Source organism: Pezoporus flaviventris, unplaced genomic scaffold (genome assembly GCF_033815535.1).
Source record: "Pezoporus flaviventris isolate CSIRO_AGI_PZ_B2104156 unplaced genomic scaffold, CSIRO_AGI_Pfla_v1 ptg000008l, whole genome shotgun sequence".
In the NCBI taxonomy this organism is placed as follows: Eukaryota; Metazoa; Chordata; class Aves; order Psittaciformes; family Psittacidae; genus Pezoporus; species Pezoporus flaviventris.
In genome coordinates, this window is record NW_026892556.1 from 493438 (window position 1) to 510722 (window position 17285).

General features: G+C 49.9%; 1 protein-coding gene across 2 annotated transcripts; it reads right to left on the minus strand.

Annotated features, from left to right (window-relative positions):
- Positions 1–1033: 1033 nt before the first annotated feature.
- Positions 1034–16720, minus strand: SMAP2 (small ArfGAP2). Of its 2 annotated transcripts, XM_061449781.1 has the most exons (11): positions 16542–16665; positions 14097–14252; positions 6463–6596; positions 5811–5896; positions 4900–4978; positions 4471–4557; positions 3937–4018; positions 3350–3450; positions 3091–3256; positions 2521–2843; positions 1034–2137 (listed from the first exon to the last, which is right to left on the minus strand). In XM_061449781.1, exons 4-11 carry the CDS (start codon positions 5882–5884, stop codon positions 2012–2014), a joined length of 1038 nt encoding a protein of 345 aa, XP_061305765.1. In that variant the 5' UTR covers positions 5885–5896; positions 6463–6596; positions 14097–14252; positions 16542–16665; the 3' UTR covers positions 1034–2011. The 2 variants fall into 2 exon arrangements, with proteins under 2 accessions (XP_061305765.1, XP_061305764.1); XM_061449780.1 differs by lacking the exon at positions 14097–14252 and having other exon boundaries at positions 16542–16720.
- Positions 16721–17285: the final 565 nt, after the last annotated feature.

The following is a 17285-nucleotide window of genomic DNA, read 5'->3' on the forward strand; positions in this document are numbered from 1 at the left end:
TAAACCCAGTTCCATGTTCAAGACAAGGGGACGGGCTTGTGATGGAGACTTGAGAGTGGGAATAGATTTAAAAAGCAAATGGCAATTTTATACCTGTGTTCTGTAATGTTTTATATGTGCGTGGTCTTTCTTAATGTAAAACTCTTGTATTTTTGTGGTTTATATGCAGCAGGACTGAGGGCTGTGAGGGTGCACGCTGTTTTGTAGAATATTCTTAGCCAGTTTTCCCCAAGGAGGGAGACACTCAAGTATTCACCTTTTCATTGGCTTGTACCTGCATGTACAGTATCGGGGCAACAAGTGAAGATGATTAAAGCCAGCTTGAAAACTTTCTTCTGTGCTTGAGTTGAGCTCCTCCAAACATCCACAGCCCAAAATCACTTGTGCAGCCTAAAAAAGTCAACTCCCCCCCCCCCACCGAACAGATGAGCTGGGGAGGAAGGGAAGAAACCCTCTTTTCAGGGAAAAAAGAGCAGGTTTTGACTTGAGGAAAGCACCACCACCATTGACATGCAAGCAGAGTCCCAGCAGCTCCTCCCTCCTCTGCAGCTGCACATCACCATTCACAAGCAGAAGGGAAACTGGCCTCGGGCTGTGGCCTTTAGGGACTCCTGAAGCCCCGGCCTTCCATGGTCTCAGAGTTACCGCTTCCTGTAAAAGCTTTTGGATGGGCCTTGGCCAGGTTTTGCTGAGCAGGGCTGTGAGGCTGCAGCGCCAGCATCCAGCTCTCCTGCGGGCACAGCAGCAGGAATGCTGCATCCCCCAGCTGAGCTGCGAGGCTCTCTTGTATATACAAGTGTCAACTGACCTGACTGTGCCCTGCCGAGCCTGGTTCTCTGCACGCTGACAGCCCTTGGCTTGCACAGACGCTGCTCTCTGCTGACATTTGGGACACGGCCCTGCTCCAAAGCAGATGGAGTTGGTGCGATTTGGACGAGAGGCTCCAAAGCCCACACCTGAAGTGAACAACTCCCAGCAGTGACAGCAGCATTCAGCACAATCTGTTGTGCTGGTGAAGAACACGGGAAGCAGCTGAGGTTTCACTGCAATGTTTTATTGGGAATTTACATATACACAGGGTAAAGCAGACTGCAGAAGTCTGACTTCTTGCTCACGCTGATGAGTTGAAGCAGTTGTGTTCTACTGAAGATGAGAAAAGAAATCTGACCCACCTACTACTTATGCCTAGATTAAAATGTCAGAAGCCACCTGGGAAGGGGGACTGGGATTACACAGGAACAAAACCATAATAGGAAACCAGTATAAATTAGGATGTCATTTTAAAAGAGTAAGAAAAGTGGCGGCGGGCTCTCAGCCCTCCGTAAGTTACCTCTCGAGTTAGACTGTTAAAAGTTAAATACTTCAATACCACATTTTAGACAGAAAAGCCACTCAAGTGCGAGTTTCACATTCCACAGCTTGCCCCACGCTGCGCGAGAATCCGGCTTGCTCAGGGGGGAGGGAGAGGGGTCTTCACAATGACTTTGGTTCCAACGAGGGTTGGCGAGCCAAGGCCTCAGCTCTGGAGAACTCCGCTCAAGGCAGGAGGTAGCAAGGCTTGCCTGCCCCTGGGCTCGGGTTCAAATCCAGTTCCTCAGCACCAAACCAGGTTCCCACCCCTCTGCTAACCACAACCCCTAATACTGACATTGAAGTGACTCCTAGGAGGCCTGACACCGCAGGCAGGATTAAGTGCAGACTTCCCAAGTCCCTCAGTCACACCTCCGCCAAGATACCCTGCAGGACACCAAGTGCTGCCCAGAAGCATTGGTGGAGGTTTGTGCAAGGAGGGGCCCGCCCCAGAAGTGTGCATTGACTGTGCTAAATACAGGGGAGCTCATGTTCTGATCACTGAGGTTTCACCGTGTCTGACAGTGTCGAGGCAGAGATGGGTCTCGGTTATGGAAAGAGGCTCAGGCTGAGCAGGCAGCCAGAAAGAAAAACCCTGAATGTCTCATGGAGCAGTTTTGAAGAACAGAACAGAAGGCAGAAATGGTCACAACGCAAGGGCTCATTTCCACATCTGAGTGCTGAGGGACTGATTGCTTCCCTGGGCACCTCCTCCACCCATTGACTGTCCATATCCCATCATGCCATTAGCTCCATAGAAGTTCATCCCAGCCATCTGCTGGGTCATCTGCAAAGAGGAGCGGAGAGGAGTCAAGGCTACGTCAAGGACATGGGTAGCCCACAGCAGTCAAAAGTAAAACTATTGCTCCCCAACACCATCACAGGCTTAAGGCAAGTTCTAGAGAGCTATGGTGAACAGAAGTCACTGGCTCCTCAGGGGTACAGCCGTTAGCAAGCTGAGGGAGTTTTCCTTTTAGCTGCCATTGCACCGACTTTTGATCTCCACCAAGCACCAAGAACTCTGGACAAGTTACTCCTTTGCGATCCCTCACCCAACTGCAGGAGCCAGGCTATGAAAGCCCTGAGGTATCCAGTAACAGGCCAGGTTCAACCACAGGAGCCTCCCCTGCCCTCCATCCACCTCTGCTCTGCAGCAGATCAGTGCCTTACCTGAGCAATGTTCCACTGAAGCTGCTGTGCCGGCTGCACACCATAGACAGGCTGGGGAACTGCTGCCATGCCAGCTACGTAGCCAGCCTGCTGTGCAGCCATCATCCCATTGGGAACACCAATGACAGCTGCCTGCACATTACCCACATATCCAGCTGGAATGGCCATGGGAGCCACCATCCCGGCAGCTCCAGGCTGGGCCATCATTCCCACCGACGGTCCCATCATGCCTCCCATCATGCTGCTGGAGGGGGCTACTCCTGGAAAGCTAGTGTATGCTGCTGCAGGATATGCCATCTGAGCTGGGGCCATGAACATTGCTCCTAGAAGAAGGCAGAGAGGTGGCCAAGGGAAGAACTGTCAGGGGATTAAATGCCAACCTTCAAATCAGGGACTATCACAACATCCACTTGGCCATGACACCCAGGCTAAGCTGCTCATTATGCTGCTCACCAGATCTCAAGAAGGACCACTTACCTTCCCACATCTTTCCCTGTCAGCTATCAGGACACCCCACCCTCTCTGCACTGACGTACTGCCGTTCAGCAGCTCTATTCTGAGATCTGTTACCTTGCGCAGGCAGCTGAGGTGTTTGAGAGCCGTACAAGGAGAGGATGGAGTCTTTAGAGAGCTGCTTCTTCCCCACTTCCTCCCCTTTGCTTCCTGGCTCAGGGAACAGATTCAGGTTTTCAGGAACAGAACCAGCACTTCCAGAGGTTGGCATAGAGCCAGTGACCTGAGACAGAGACAGCAAAAGCACATCAGCCACGTTCAGCACCAGGTAAGACAGATCCTCATCAAGCATCAAGCACTGATGTTCCCCACTCACCTTCCTGGAGTCAGAGTTTGATCCCACCGATGCAAAAAGATCAAGATCCTTCTCTAAGCTGCTCGGCCTGCCGTTTGTCACTGTGCTTGTCACAGGAGCATCTGGAAGAGACCAAGCTCTGACGGACGTTCACACGGATGGCCTCGGGCTGAGGGCAGCCTCGTTGCCAGCATGCCACTCAACCCAGCGGCCTGACCTGTAATCTGCTGCAGCCAACACATGTTGCCAGCTCTTTGCTTGCCCTTTGGTGCTGAGAAGGAACTGGCTCAGGACCAAGGATGTGCACTGTGCTGTATCTGCCCTATTAACCTCAGAGCAGCCAGGAGCCACAGTGTCTGGAGATCACCACAGCAGCTGCTGCACAAGCACAGGCACTGTACCGGCAGAGAGGAAAACAAGGAAAACTGTTTCTGCTCCAGCCTTCAGCACTGTGCTTGAGTTGCAGTGGAGTAGTTAATAAAACTCTAGTGTTCCCATCAGCTATTGTTCACCTGACATGGAAAGTTGAGTGCTAAAAGCACTCACAAGATCAAGGCTGGGGTGTATGGTCATTGTAGCACCTGCAATAACGTTGGAAAGGCTCTTACCAAGTCCTAGCAAGTCCATTACTGGCTCAGTAGATTTAGGAGAACTTTTTCTAGACTGCTGTGCTTCTTCTTTCTTTTGAGGCTGGGGAGAAAGAACAGCAGAGGCCTTGGTCACATTATGGATTTACTCTGATACATTAAAGGTTTTAATGAGAGATTAACCCTTGAAATCCTTGATCTTCCAGTGCTTTCAAAGCAAACAATTTAAGTATTACACGGTTGGTTTATTGTCCCACTGTGTTGGAGCCCACTGCCAAATTCAAGCATGCTCTAAACTAGGAAAAAAGGAACAGCTCAAGCTGGAAAGCTAAGCAAGGAGTAGGTGGATTCCAATCCTCTGCGCTGCAAGGCAGGACACATCTGCTTAGTATCTGGTTGATCAGAGAAAAACAAGCCACTACCATTAATGTGACTCAATGCACCCACTGCTGTGACTGGGGGCAGAAAAAATGCTTCCATATCAAGCTGGATTACCTCTGTTCTGCTTGAGAGAAGTCTTTACAATTGATCCATGACCATGCCTTTTGGTCTTACCATTTTCACCTTCTCAAAGATGATAGGTTCCAGTTTTCTTTCTGATACTGGTTCATTACTCCTTTTCCATTTGTCATCCTTTTCTTTCTGGAAGGAAAAAAAACCACTAACGTGAGGGTCAAAACTAATGTCATTTACCAAGAGAAAGTTCACAGAGTTCAGAGTTACTACTCTATAAAGCCAGAGGATAGAGCTAAAGAGCTACATTTGAAGCTAGCCCTGATCTGAGGAAGGTGCTGGCCTTCAAAGGTCCCCTCCAGTTTAAATTCGTTCTCCATAATGAGTGACTGCAACCAGCCCTGGAGAAGAGATTAGTCACTAATACAGGAAACATCTAAACTCTATTCTCAGAGGCACTGCTTACTCATCAGACAGACACACACATCTTAACATGCATTCAAGCTTCTGCAGAATTGATTAGACACTAACCCTAAAAGCACTGATGTCAATACTTCGGTCCATGTACTTCTTCTTCTCATATTTATCCCGAATGAAGCTCTCCACAGCTCTGCAAGCAGCTTGTTAAAGACCAATGATTCAAGAATAGAAGACTTACATAGATTATTTGACATGTGGATACAAGGTACAGGCTGTAACTAAACTAATGACTGTTTAAAGAGCACTTCCAGCAGTAACTTTCTTAAAATAATTTAGCGTTGGTTCCAACTACTTCAGCTCCTCAATTTTTGCCCTTGAATTATTCCAAGCATGACAGTGCTATAAAAGGTACATCAAATCAGGGCTTAAATTCCTGGTGTATTTTCTTCCCTGATGTCTATTTATTTCAATCATCATCTAAGAGCATACATGTCATTAGCACAAATCAGGCAGAGAAGTGAATCCTGCGTGTACAAAAGCACCTCAGCCACCAGCTTAAGCCACAAATGATGGCAGAGCTGCTCCTGTGTTTCTTTAGGGTCACATCTGTGCTATACTCCTGGTGCACTCAGTACCTACAAACCCTCCTGTAAGGCAGAATTTTTCAGAAGTGTTAAACCTTTATATCTGCCCCCACTGAGACTTTAAACTCCTCAGCACTTTTGACAGCCAACCTTCCTATCTGCCACATAAAGTGCATCTCATGCCATAGCTCCAGGTTGTAACATTCATGTTCCAGTTCTGCATCCTTCGAGCTCAGAAGCAATCCTCCGAGCTCTCTCCTGCTCCGTTCCATAAGCACGCAGCCACGCTCACAGGGTGCCAGGCTAGGAACTCAGTCCTCATTCTCACAGCTGATGCCCAGGCACATAAAGTGAAACCTCCTGTGCAAGGAGTGCAGCTGCAAAGCTACAAGATGAAAAGGCTCTGTGTTTCCCCAGCAGCAAAGGAAGACAGGATGCTGATCCGTTTGAGGTCTCCTGAAGTTCTCTGGCAGGTAGGCTTCATAAAGACGATTTGCTTTGCCATTTCCCATCTCTTGTATGCACTGCAATTCAAAAGGATTCTTGTTTGTTTCATAGACATTAAAGCTCTTACATATGCTAACACACCAGGCTACCAAGCAAGAGTCTATCTGTGTTAACTGGGAGGTACATGTAGACTTCTGAAGCCTGTTCCACACATGAAAGCCACCCTGCAGGGTTTCAGTGCCAACCTCCAGGCTGGGAATCCCTGATGCTGCTCCTACGATCCCTCTGTCCCATACAACTGGTCAATCCTAAGCCCCACAACACAGTGTTTGTCTGAAGACAAGATAAATATCACATTAGGAACCTAAAGTCACTCTGGAAGTCCAGGATTTGTCCTCAAGACCACCTCAAAGAGGAGGTGTGCAGCAGCTCCAGACAACAGCAGCTTTACATACACTTGCTGAGCATTTGTCCTTCCCCCTGATGTTTGCTGAGCCTGAAGTGATGGCATTTTCCTTCCCAACCTAACCTAGCTTGGAATCTTCTTCCTGCTTCACTTCCCACAGCTTTGGCCTATTCAGACTTTCACTTCCAGGTTTATGAAGCCCCCCTAAGAGAACACCACTGCTGATGTTTCACTCACCTGTATCTGTTCTTGTGTCCACTGGTCCAGATTGACAGATTTTACCCTGGATATATGAACTCCTAGGTTCCTGTGGATCCCAGCACAACGAATACAGATGAATACACCGATGTTCCAGGATGCCCATCGTGGCCCTGCAAAGAGACACAAGTGTTTCATACCATGAAGTTAACCTGTGGCTGCCTTCAGCAACTGAGAAACTGGACCAAGTGAACTGGGATTGAGGTGTTTACATTTTCATCCCCATTAGTAACTGGAATTAAACATCGGTGGCATGTTTAAAGGTTGTCTCCCAATCATATACTTTTAGAACTGGTATTTTATTGCCCCCCTCTTCCATTCTGAGAGCTCTACACAAGACAGACAATTCTAAGGGGAGGAGGGAAGAAAAAAAGGTATCTAAACCACCCAAGACACTACAAACCCCTGATTTCATCTTGCTTAGCCCATGGAATAGTCATATCAATGTAAGTCTGTGCTCCTGCTTTAGCAATGGAGAATCTTTCCTGGAGAACCATATTGCAGTGGAATCAGCTCCAGAATACCCACTACTGCTCTAGGAAAAGCAGCGTAAAATACTCAGCACTTGACATAGGGATTGCATCATGAAATCTTCTGCTACTCTTATGCAGGAAGCTACAGCTGAGCAAGGAGAGCAGCACAAAGCCCAGAACCTTGGCCACCAAGGTGCAGAGCCAGTGGCAGAAGGCAGGCTGCAATCCTGGCCCAAGGCTGAACAGTTCACTCTGCAGTTTCTACAGCTCTGAGCACCCCAACGGGTTGCATGCGGCTTGCACGCAGGCAGGAGAGCTCCGAGGTGCGGAAGGGAAATCATGCCAAGGAGAAAAGACACAAGGGAAAGACTGCCAGGCTCAGCTTTACTCACTGCAAACAGCTCCCTGAAGGAACCCCAGCAATGCATTGCCCAGAGGACAACAGGGGTCATAGGGACTCCCACCACTCGCAGCTCCCCCCCAGCCAGGACCAACAGCCCCTGGCCAGCAAAACCCTCAGTCCTGCTGAAGGAAGACCAGGAACATGCCTCTCAGTGCAAGACAAGCAGGTTTTTAAACTAAATCCTCCAGCTAGAGCTGCCATCCAGGGGCTGGATGTCACTGTCAACGGCTAACCGGCCAAAGAGGCACAGCAAAGCCACATCCTGAAAAATGGAGCTGATAGTCTCCAATAAACCATGCCAGCTCTTCCTACAGGCATCACTGCAGATGAGTTATTCTGTCTTTTCTTGCCACAGTTAAAATAGCAAGCCTCAAAGCTAATGAGACTGAGGTGGGAGGGGGAAGAGGGGGAAAGTGTAATTTCAAAGCTCTAAAAAAGCAGCACTGCATTTGACTCTCCTAGATATGTTAGATGGTTGTTAACAGTTTCCTGGCAAAGTTCAGAGCACCCCAAGGGATTTGGGGCTGCTGAAGCAATTGGTGGCTCATGGTCCCCTTCAGGGCAAAGACATGCACTTTCTAACTTGCCTCCAGAACCTACCCCAGCTAACGCATGTTATGATTTTAAGAGTGTCTCTTAAGCCTTCTGGCCTGTCCTGCCATTGCCTTCTGCCTTGTCACTAGAAGAGTGGCCCTTGAGAATATTTAATGAAGATTATAAAAGTCACTTTCCAGCTTGGGAAGAACTCTTGGTGAAGACACTCTTACCTATACCTCAGCCCCTTTATTATACCTACCAAAATCTAGGACTAACTGCACCAAAGCAGGGGCCCATACATTTAGCAGCACCTAAGTAAGGCACAGGAACAAAAGGCTTGTTCAGTGTTACACCTGTAACAATCCAAGGCGAAGCCAGGACCCTGCTCCTTCATTTGATTTATTCATGGAGCTCTCTCCCAGTGACACCCTGAAGCTCTAACGCAAGAATGCCAGCAGGATTAAGCACAGGAGTCAAGGTTAGATTTAAACTCTAGATATATTTAGCCTTTGTAGGACTAAAAGGATTAATAGGCAGCTAGATACTACATCAGGCTGTAGTAATCAGCTCACTGGTTTATCACATGTGCTAGCTCAAGCCACTGCAACCTCCCACCCTGCGATGCCACATAAGAGAGTGACTCAGTGTAGAGCCTGTGACACCCATCCTGCTTCAGCCTTACCTCATCTGCGATGCAGGACCTGAAATAGCAGGAGCTGGGTACAGGAGGAACAGCTGACTGATGCTGCAGCTCCCAGCTCTGGAAGACTCCAGGACTGAAGCAGCTTCCTTATGCCAGTGAATGTTTAAGAGGAAAAAGGTACAGGCTTTCAAAAACCCTCCTGGCAGCTAGCATTTGCTTTGGTGATAAACATGTATTACACAACCCAGGGTAGGTCTCTTCACTGATGCTATTCCAGCCAGGGCTTGGCCATGCTCGCAGTGTGCTGAACTGGTGTCACAGCCTTCCTTCTGGCTCTGGACAAAACTCCAAGCCTGCAGCTACCTCTGCAGTCCTGCAAGGCACATGGATGTGAACTCTATCCAAAACCATGGTGTGTTCAGATAGAACTAGTAATGTCTTTAGCCCAGTTCCACAGCCCTGTATTCTATCAACACTGTGATAAAAAGAGAAAAGAGGAACAAGACATGGCCAGAGTGAAAAGCTGCTTTAAGATAAGGAGCTGCACAAGAGAAGCACTTCCCTCAACAGCAGCAGAGGGCTGACAATACACCAGGGTGAGAGTCATGCTTCAATCATCAGCACTGGTCAGAGCAGTGGCTTGTTAGCAGCAGTGTGAGGCAGGTGAAACTTGTCCTGCTGAGTGAAGCTCCAAATAACTCCATGCTCATTAAAATCATCAGTTGGTGTCTTGGGCTGTGATGGACATCACAAGGTTTCTACTGCTGAACACAAGAGTCTCCCAAGCAAGACAGCCTGTCCTAACCGGGCTGCCAGCCAGGAAGCAGAGACGTCCCAGTTAGGTTGGGTCAGATGCAACATGCAGAGGCACCAGCCCAAATACATGCCCTCACTAGACCTTCAGCTTTGCTAGTATCTAATCCCCCAGTCATTAAGCTAAACCAACATTTTTACCATCTCCTTTCTCACAAAGCACTTTGTTTAGGGGCAAGAGGGAAGGGTGTTGCTGCACACGTAAACAAGCCTCCCACTTCCCTCTTTACAGGCCACAATGATGGAGCTTGCACTAGAAATCAAATGAGGAAGTGCCCAGTGAAGAACTTTGTCCACTCAACTTCCCCAGCTTCACATGCCCTTCTCAAGGTGACTGCCTGCAGAAAGCCCCAGGTGGTATTTACAGATGTGCGTGCAGTCAATGTTGGAGCTTCTAACTTCCCACAGGCTAAACCAAGCTGAAGATGTACCAACGCTCCAGTGACAGAGCATTGACAGAAGGGCAAAACCACCTCAGCAGACGTTAAGGGTAAAGTTTCTCAGAGAAAGCTGGTTTTATCTCAGTGAGCAGTGTTTATCAGCATTCCTAGAGCGCTATCTGCCCTTGCAGCCTTTGTGCACACCCCAACACTCACCACTAATTGCGTGCATAGCACACCACAGGGAGCACTTTACCCTTTGGGTTGAGTGATTCATGGAAACTAAGGCTTTAGGACAAGGCTAACAAGCATTCAGCTTGTGAAACCACTAGAAACATGAAAGAAATTGGTCCTTGCATGAATACTCTTGCTAATGTTATAAAAATAGTTCCCCTGAGGAATCATTTTATCCTGTCCCTACAGCCACCAGATGGCTTTGGAGCTCAGGCCTAAAGTCACCTCCATATGCAAAACTGGGAGTTTGCTGCAATGACAACCAGCAGTTGCTTTTTTTTCAGTGTTATGGCTAATTTTAACATCCATGGTAAGCAAGTTACTTGGCAGTGACCCGAGCCGGGCATAGCTTGTTCTGTGCTGATTTAGTACCTCGTGCCCCTGTACATCACCCCATCTGCACACAGATCCTGTGTAGAGGATGCCAACCACCTGCAGGTGAACATGAGGTCAAAGAAAATGAGTTGTAAGAATCGAACCAGATTGAAGAGCCCAGCTACACTCGGTTCTGGCACAGTAGTAAGGATAGATCAGACCACATTGGGATATCTTCCTAGCCTGGCAGGGGTTGCTGGAAGATCACGAGCTTAAAAGCACCTCCTGCTCAGTCAGCTTTCATTTGAGAAAGCTGCACTGAATACCTGAGTGTATTCCTGAGCGAGGATGCGCTGCCATCCAGCAGAGACTGGAAAGCCATGTGCAAGACACTCAGCTGCTCCATCAGTGCTTCCATGAGCCTGTTTCACAGCCTGGTTTATATCCCAGGCTGTCAAAATAAACCCCGCATACCAAGCTGCTCATACTGGCTTAAGTTAGCATCTAAGCTGGCATCATTAATGCCTACAAGGGCTGCCTGAATGATCTGCCCTTATGAAAAGGCTCCAAATTCCCTTTAAAACCCCAGCACGGCATGGCTAGGCCATTTCACATTGTGTCTTAGTCACTTGCTGAAAGTTCACACCCTTAAGTGGTTTTAATGAAGGAATCCCGAAGGGATTCACTCCTCACCCTTTATTCAGGAATTAGACTTTGGCTGAAGCTACCCAGGCAAGTTTCTTCTGTAATAACCCTCCAGAAGGCATTTAAAAATAAAACAGAAGTTGGCTGCAAAGCCTCTGATCTTCTGAGAGGGGGGGGTCAGGGAAAAAGAGCTGCTTTCATGGGCAGGAAGGAGGGAGCACCGCTATTCAGAGCCTGATGAAATATTCTTGGTGCAAACAACCCTTTGCCTCGCGGGCTCCCTGCCTGGGAGAGCTCCAGCAAAGCCCAGCTGTAACAGAGAGATGCTCCTGCTCTGCCCATTGAGCCCAGCTAACACTGCTACATGTGTTGGAGCAGGGCTCCCTACAAGCAGCCCCTCTCAGCACTCGCAGGGGAAGTGGATGTGGGAAACTCTCCTTGGAGCCGGATAATCCCTGTGAGATGACGGTCACATCCTCAGTGAGTCAAAGTTGAAAAGCTCTACTTTTTCAGAGCCAAATGAGGAACAGCCAAGTATCCAAGAGCTGCCTTTGACTTGTGGTTTCCTTACTCTGGAACGAGGTTGCTTAATGACTTACTGAAATGCATTCTGCTCATAGAAAAGCTATGACAAAGGCTGTCTTACAAAACAGCTTCCTCTGCTCTTTACTGTAGATGTCTGTTCTACAGTCAAATGTCCAGATGAGCCTGGGGAAACAAGGTAAGCTCTGCTAGTGAGTGAAAAGCACAGAAACTCAACTTCAAGAGCTCCAGATTACATTATTTAGTTATTAAATAGCAATTTAGTTATTAACACATGCTAGTTAGTTACTGGCCTGAGCATGCACCCCAATGCAGCACTCATGGCCCTACCCCAGATCTGGACCCGCGTGAAGCACCACTACCTTCCTACCACTACCCCCAGATGTAGTACCAGACTAAGCTATTTGTGTAGCTTTCAGGAAGCCATTGGAACCCAGAGAAACAGGGATGCTAAAGCCAAAATGCTTGGTAGGAAGGGAGCTTGATAAGGGTATATGCCTTGTCAAGTAGCTTAGTGGTTCAAAACTTCAACTTGATGCCACCTTTTGGAAGAGGAAAGGGCTGGTTTGGAGGTTTTTCTTTGTCTTAGGTTTGCTTCTGGTTCTTCCCCCTGCCCCCGAAAAAGATCACTGCAGTAATTATAGGCTTTAACCAGTCTCTGCAGAAAAAAGGAAGAGAAAGAGCCAGAGACATCTATAGGGGTTGAAAATACTGCTTCCAACAACAGCTTGGAGCTTTGCCTTCAAGTCTTCTTGGCTGTATTAGCAACAATGGGTATACCCTCTCCTCCAAACCATAATGTTTGCTACAGGTACCTTACTGACCAAGTGAGACCAAGCTGACCAGTGCTGTGATTCAATAGTCTGCTGATGAAGGAGTTATGGCACAACAAGCTTTCGGTGAATATGAGCAGTATGGTTTATATTAATATTAGTTTGGCTGGACCAAACCAACTAGGATAAGCTACCTCCCCCATTCCATGAGAAGTCATCCTTCCTTAACTGCACCTACTCTACCCCAAGCTTTTTATCCTGCTCTTCCTGCTTCCCATCCAATGTTTAACCACCTCTGCACAGGTAGCTTCAAAGTTCTCCCCCTCTTTCAGAAAACAGCAGTTGAAGAACTCAGACCTGGCTTTGCATTTGGTAACAAATGGTTTCCCACCCAACCACTGAAGTCAGAAGGGGTTGATTTGGGCACAGAACCCACAGCTCTCACAACACACAAGGGATGAAGGGAAGAGTCAGACAAGCCAGGAAGAGCACAGGGCAACCTTCACCGTGGACAGAGATCAGTCCTCGCTGGTGCTGCCTGCGCAGGAACCTGCCATTCCAACGCCAACACAACTGGATCCAAGGAGCCTGTTGGATAGATAGGACTGGAAGAGTAGAGGGGAAGAGTTTGGGAGAAGAAGAGAATCAAACAGAATTAGCTGTACATTACACACATTCAGCCCAAGCTCCAGAGGCAGAAATGCAGAGAAGAATCCAGTTAATCTCAGTGCTACTCGACAGAAGACACTTCAATTTACTGGAAGCATCTGAACACTTCGTCAAGTCCAGCTTGCACACATTATACCACATCCCTCCACATCTACATTGCAATTTCAGCCTCCAGACTCATTCTGATGTTCAGCAGTGCATCTTCTGACAGATACTCAATAGTCAGACTGCTTGAGAGTCTCACCATCTCTCACACACGTGAAATCACACCACCACAACTGCCCCAAGAAGGCCCTTTGCATGAGGAATGCACAGGTAGAGGAAATCCCCCTCTCACTCAACAGCTTCTTTTAAGGTGTTTTGTCCAAGCTATGAATACAAAGGCCTTCAAAAAGAGGATTATGATAATCCCTCACTCCAGCTTCTAGTGAAGACACTGCACCACCTCAGCCATGCTGGGCAGTGCTGAGGGCTGAGCTGCACCACTGCAGCGCTGCCAGGACTCCACACAGGACCATTGCTCTGGATCAGCACCACCTGTATGGTGACAGCACTGAGAGCTGCACATGAAAACAACCCAGATGAGGAAATCTGCTGTTCTGTTTGTGCCTAACACAGCTGGACCGTGTCCTGAAAGGCTGCCACTGAGCTTCCAAGTCCTGTTTTGATCAAGTAATGAAGCCCCCCCCCCCCCAAAGATCTAAGCTCCACTGCCAGAAAGCAGTCGAGCCACGCTCTGCTTAGGCACAGGATGTACTGCTCACTACCTGCCACACATCACCCAGTTTACCCAGTTACTTTGGGCCCAAAGTTTGCAATGCAAAGAGGAAGAAGCAGGCAGGGATCTCACCCAACTTCCTCCACAAGAGCCTCTAACCACTGCAGTTTCACTGTTGTAGAGGCAAAACACCCTGAGCTTGCTTTCCCAGTCATCTTATCCTTCTTCCCAAATGCAATGACTTGGATCCAGGACATTAACAGCTGTCTAGGGAAGCCAAAGAGGCTCATGTTTCTGCAGTTAAAGATATGAATTGGACTAGGAATCAGTTGTACACACTGCTTGATGGTAAGCAAGTAGTAACAAGAACACAGAAGACCTTCTCCCTAAGCAATCATGCTGATGAGGGTAGAAGAGATGGATAACACTCAGCTGTTTACCAGCAAGAGCATGTTTCCTATACTGACCCCAGAGTGCAGGGCCCAGCCAATAGCCAAGAGAGCTGATGCTCCTGAAAATGTGACTTTTACTCTACCACAGAGAATGCCTCTAGAGCATGAAGTCAAGTGGGTCCATACCAGCCCTGCAGCTTATGCTCACAGGTACTGCAATCTTGCTTAGTTCTGCATATAGAAGAGGGGGAAAAGACAGTAATGAAACCCAGCAAGCAGTTAGGTCATTGGGAACAGGCATAATGGAACAGTGGGTGGCATCTGAACAGTCTCTGCCTATGTGTCATGCTAGCTTTGAAACGCTCACATCAAGCAGGAAACCACTTCAAAATTCAGTAACTTCAGCAGAAAAACAGATGGTCAAAAGCCAGGGTTTTATTGTCACTGTCCTGATAGGTGCTGTATGAGCTGCCAGTTCTTACTCTGCCTTCAAGCAGCATTCTTTGTGTGCCTCAAAAGCAGCATAGCCCGAGCAGAGCAGCAGGCAGCTGTAGAGAAGAGCAGCCATCCTTCCAGGTAGGCCTGGGACTGCTGACAGGAGGCATCTGGAGCTAGCAGCTACCACGTGGCCTCTCATTAGCACACACTTGCAGTTTTAGTTATCAAGAAGCCATACATCAAATAAAATGTGCTCTTTGCTGGAGTACACCTGGGGCTCATCTCCATATGCAAAGCAGAACCTTGCAGTTACTTTGAGCAGCAGTAAGAACATCAGGCCTTTTTTGCCATCATTGCTGCAACCCAGTTCCAGTGCCTTGCTGGGAGAACACCACATTAAGCCATGGGAACCAAAGTGCAGCCCAGTTTGATGCTTAGACTGGCACCAACTACCAGTTGCATGCCTGCCTGAGAGCGAGTGCATCTACCCCTCCTGTGGCCACAAACTCCATCTGCTGCCCTCGAGGAGATTCCCCATCTCCATGAATCCCATTAGTATAGTGGGTAATCGTTTCGCCAGGCACCTCAGTGCAACAGAAGTCCACTCTTCCTGACTGATGCAGCCTTGCTTCCAGCTTTGGTGGCAATGCTGAACTGCAACACTTGGACTTTAATGCATAACTAACTGGGATACTGCACTTCCAGGATGTCCTATGAACAGGAGAAGCTACGTGATCACATCAAATAACCTGGAACTGTGAGGAGAATTTGTTTCCCTATTGTGTACACTACTGTCTCATGCCTCAGAAGACAAGATAAGCAGCTATTCTTGCCCTTGGCACTGTTGTTGGGTGCCAAGAGATAAGTGATTTCCATGCGAGAGGAACACTGTGCTCTCTGCCAGCAGCACCACCTTCAACCTACACAGTCAACCAAAGGCAGTTGTGAACCACGTCTCAAAGTAAGGCAGGTTGTTAGGATGAGGTTCCTGTGTCCGAGGGCTCCTAGAGCAGGGCTGCAAGCACATCCTACCAACATCACGTTAATGCTGTGCAGCAGTGCTCTCTCCAGTTTTTAGAGGTCACCCTGAGGTGAGTCTCCCACATGGACACAGAAAGACCCTGCTCTTAGTTCATTTATTGCAGCTCTCAGGAAACAAGCCTCAAGTTCAGATCCCCAAATGATTATAAAGCTCATTAAAACAGGATTTTAGCAAGGCACGGGCATAACCTTAACTCTTTCACTACAGGAAAGCAAAGCATTTCACAGCAGCAAACCACAGAAGGGGATCTGGAACAAGGAACAGTTGTTCCATTCATTTGTTTTGTCTTCTGGAATTCAAACATCCGCATCTGACTCTCCTTTAGGAAAGATAAGGACTGGATCCCAACGTGCCTTGAAAGCAGCGGCAAAGGAAGCACAGGGCAAACATCTGAAATTCCTTCAGTGGTTCCAAGGCTCCAGTTCCTTCCTTTCCCTTCCACACTGCACCTCCAAACACAGCTCCGGCCCGGGCCCCAGGCACCAGGGCTGCTTCCCAGGATGTGACTCCTCGGCGGGGATGCCCTCCAGAATTACGCAACGCGGCCTCCAGGTTCCTCTGAGCACGGGACCCTCCGGAGCGCAGCTCCCACCCGGAGGAGGGGTTCCCACACCGGCACTTGGGGCCCAGCAGATGAGCTCCCACAGAGCGATGGGCAAAGGGGGCTGGAGGCCCGCGGGGCCGCTCCGGGGCTGCCACAGCGCTGCCGCGGCGCGCACCGGGAGCTCAACGCGGCTGAGCCCAAGCCTGCTCCTCTGCTGGGGGCTGCAGCAGGCACCCAGCGCGGCTCAGCCACGGGGGAACCGCCCCCTCCTGCCAGCCCCAAACCCCCGGCCCCACCGCAGCAGCCACAGGCAGCCCCTGCCCGCAGCCGGCTCCTTCCCTGCCCGCTCACGGGGGGCCGGAGCGCGGAGCCATCACCCCCTCCACGGCCCAACCGGGCCCGTCCCTGCGGCGGCCCCCAGGGAGGGGGGACGCGGGGGGCACCGTGCGGCCCGGCCCCTGCAGGCCCCGCCGAGCCCGCGCGGAGGCGCCGGTACCTTTGGCCTGGCAGTCGGCGCAGAACTTGTTCTCCTCCTCGGCCAGCAGCGCCGCCAGCACCGCCTGGTACCGCTCCACGTCGCGCACGGTCTTGCCCGTCATGGCGCGGCCGGCGCTGCCCGCCCGCGGGTCACGGCGCCGCCGTCCCGGGCTCCCGCTGCTTCCGGCTTCCGGCCCGGCGGCGAAGGGCGGGGCGAGAGGAGGGAGGGGCCAATAGGCGGGCAGCGCGCGCTTCATAGCCTTACCCCGCCTCGCCCTCTAGCCGCTGATTGGCTGAGGAGAGGAGGCAACGCCCGCGGGAACCAATCGGTGGAGGCGGAGCGGGGGAGGGCGGGGCGGGACGGGGGACGGCGACTTATGAATGGGCAGGGTCACGTGACGGGCTGAGCCGGGGGCTTGGGGGACCTGGGGATGCGGGGGTGCAGGTTGTGGGGTGCAGGTGGTGGTTTGGGATGCAGGTGATGGTTTGGGATGCAGGTGGTGGTTTGGGATGCAGGGGGGTGGTTTGGGATGCGGGGATGCAGGTTATGGGGTGCAGGTGGTGGTTTGGGATGCAGGTGATGGTTTGGGATACAGGGGGGTGGTTTGGGACGCAGGGGGATGGTTTGGAATGCAGGGGGATGGTTTGGGATGCAGGGTGGTGGTTTGGGATACAGGTGATGGTTTGGGATGCAGGGGGGTGGTTTGGGATGCAGGGTAATGGTTTGGGATACAGGTGATGGTTTGGGATACAGGTGATGGTT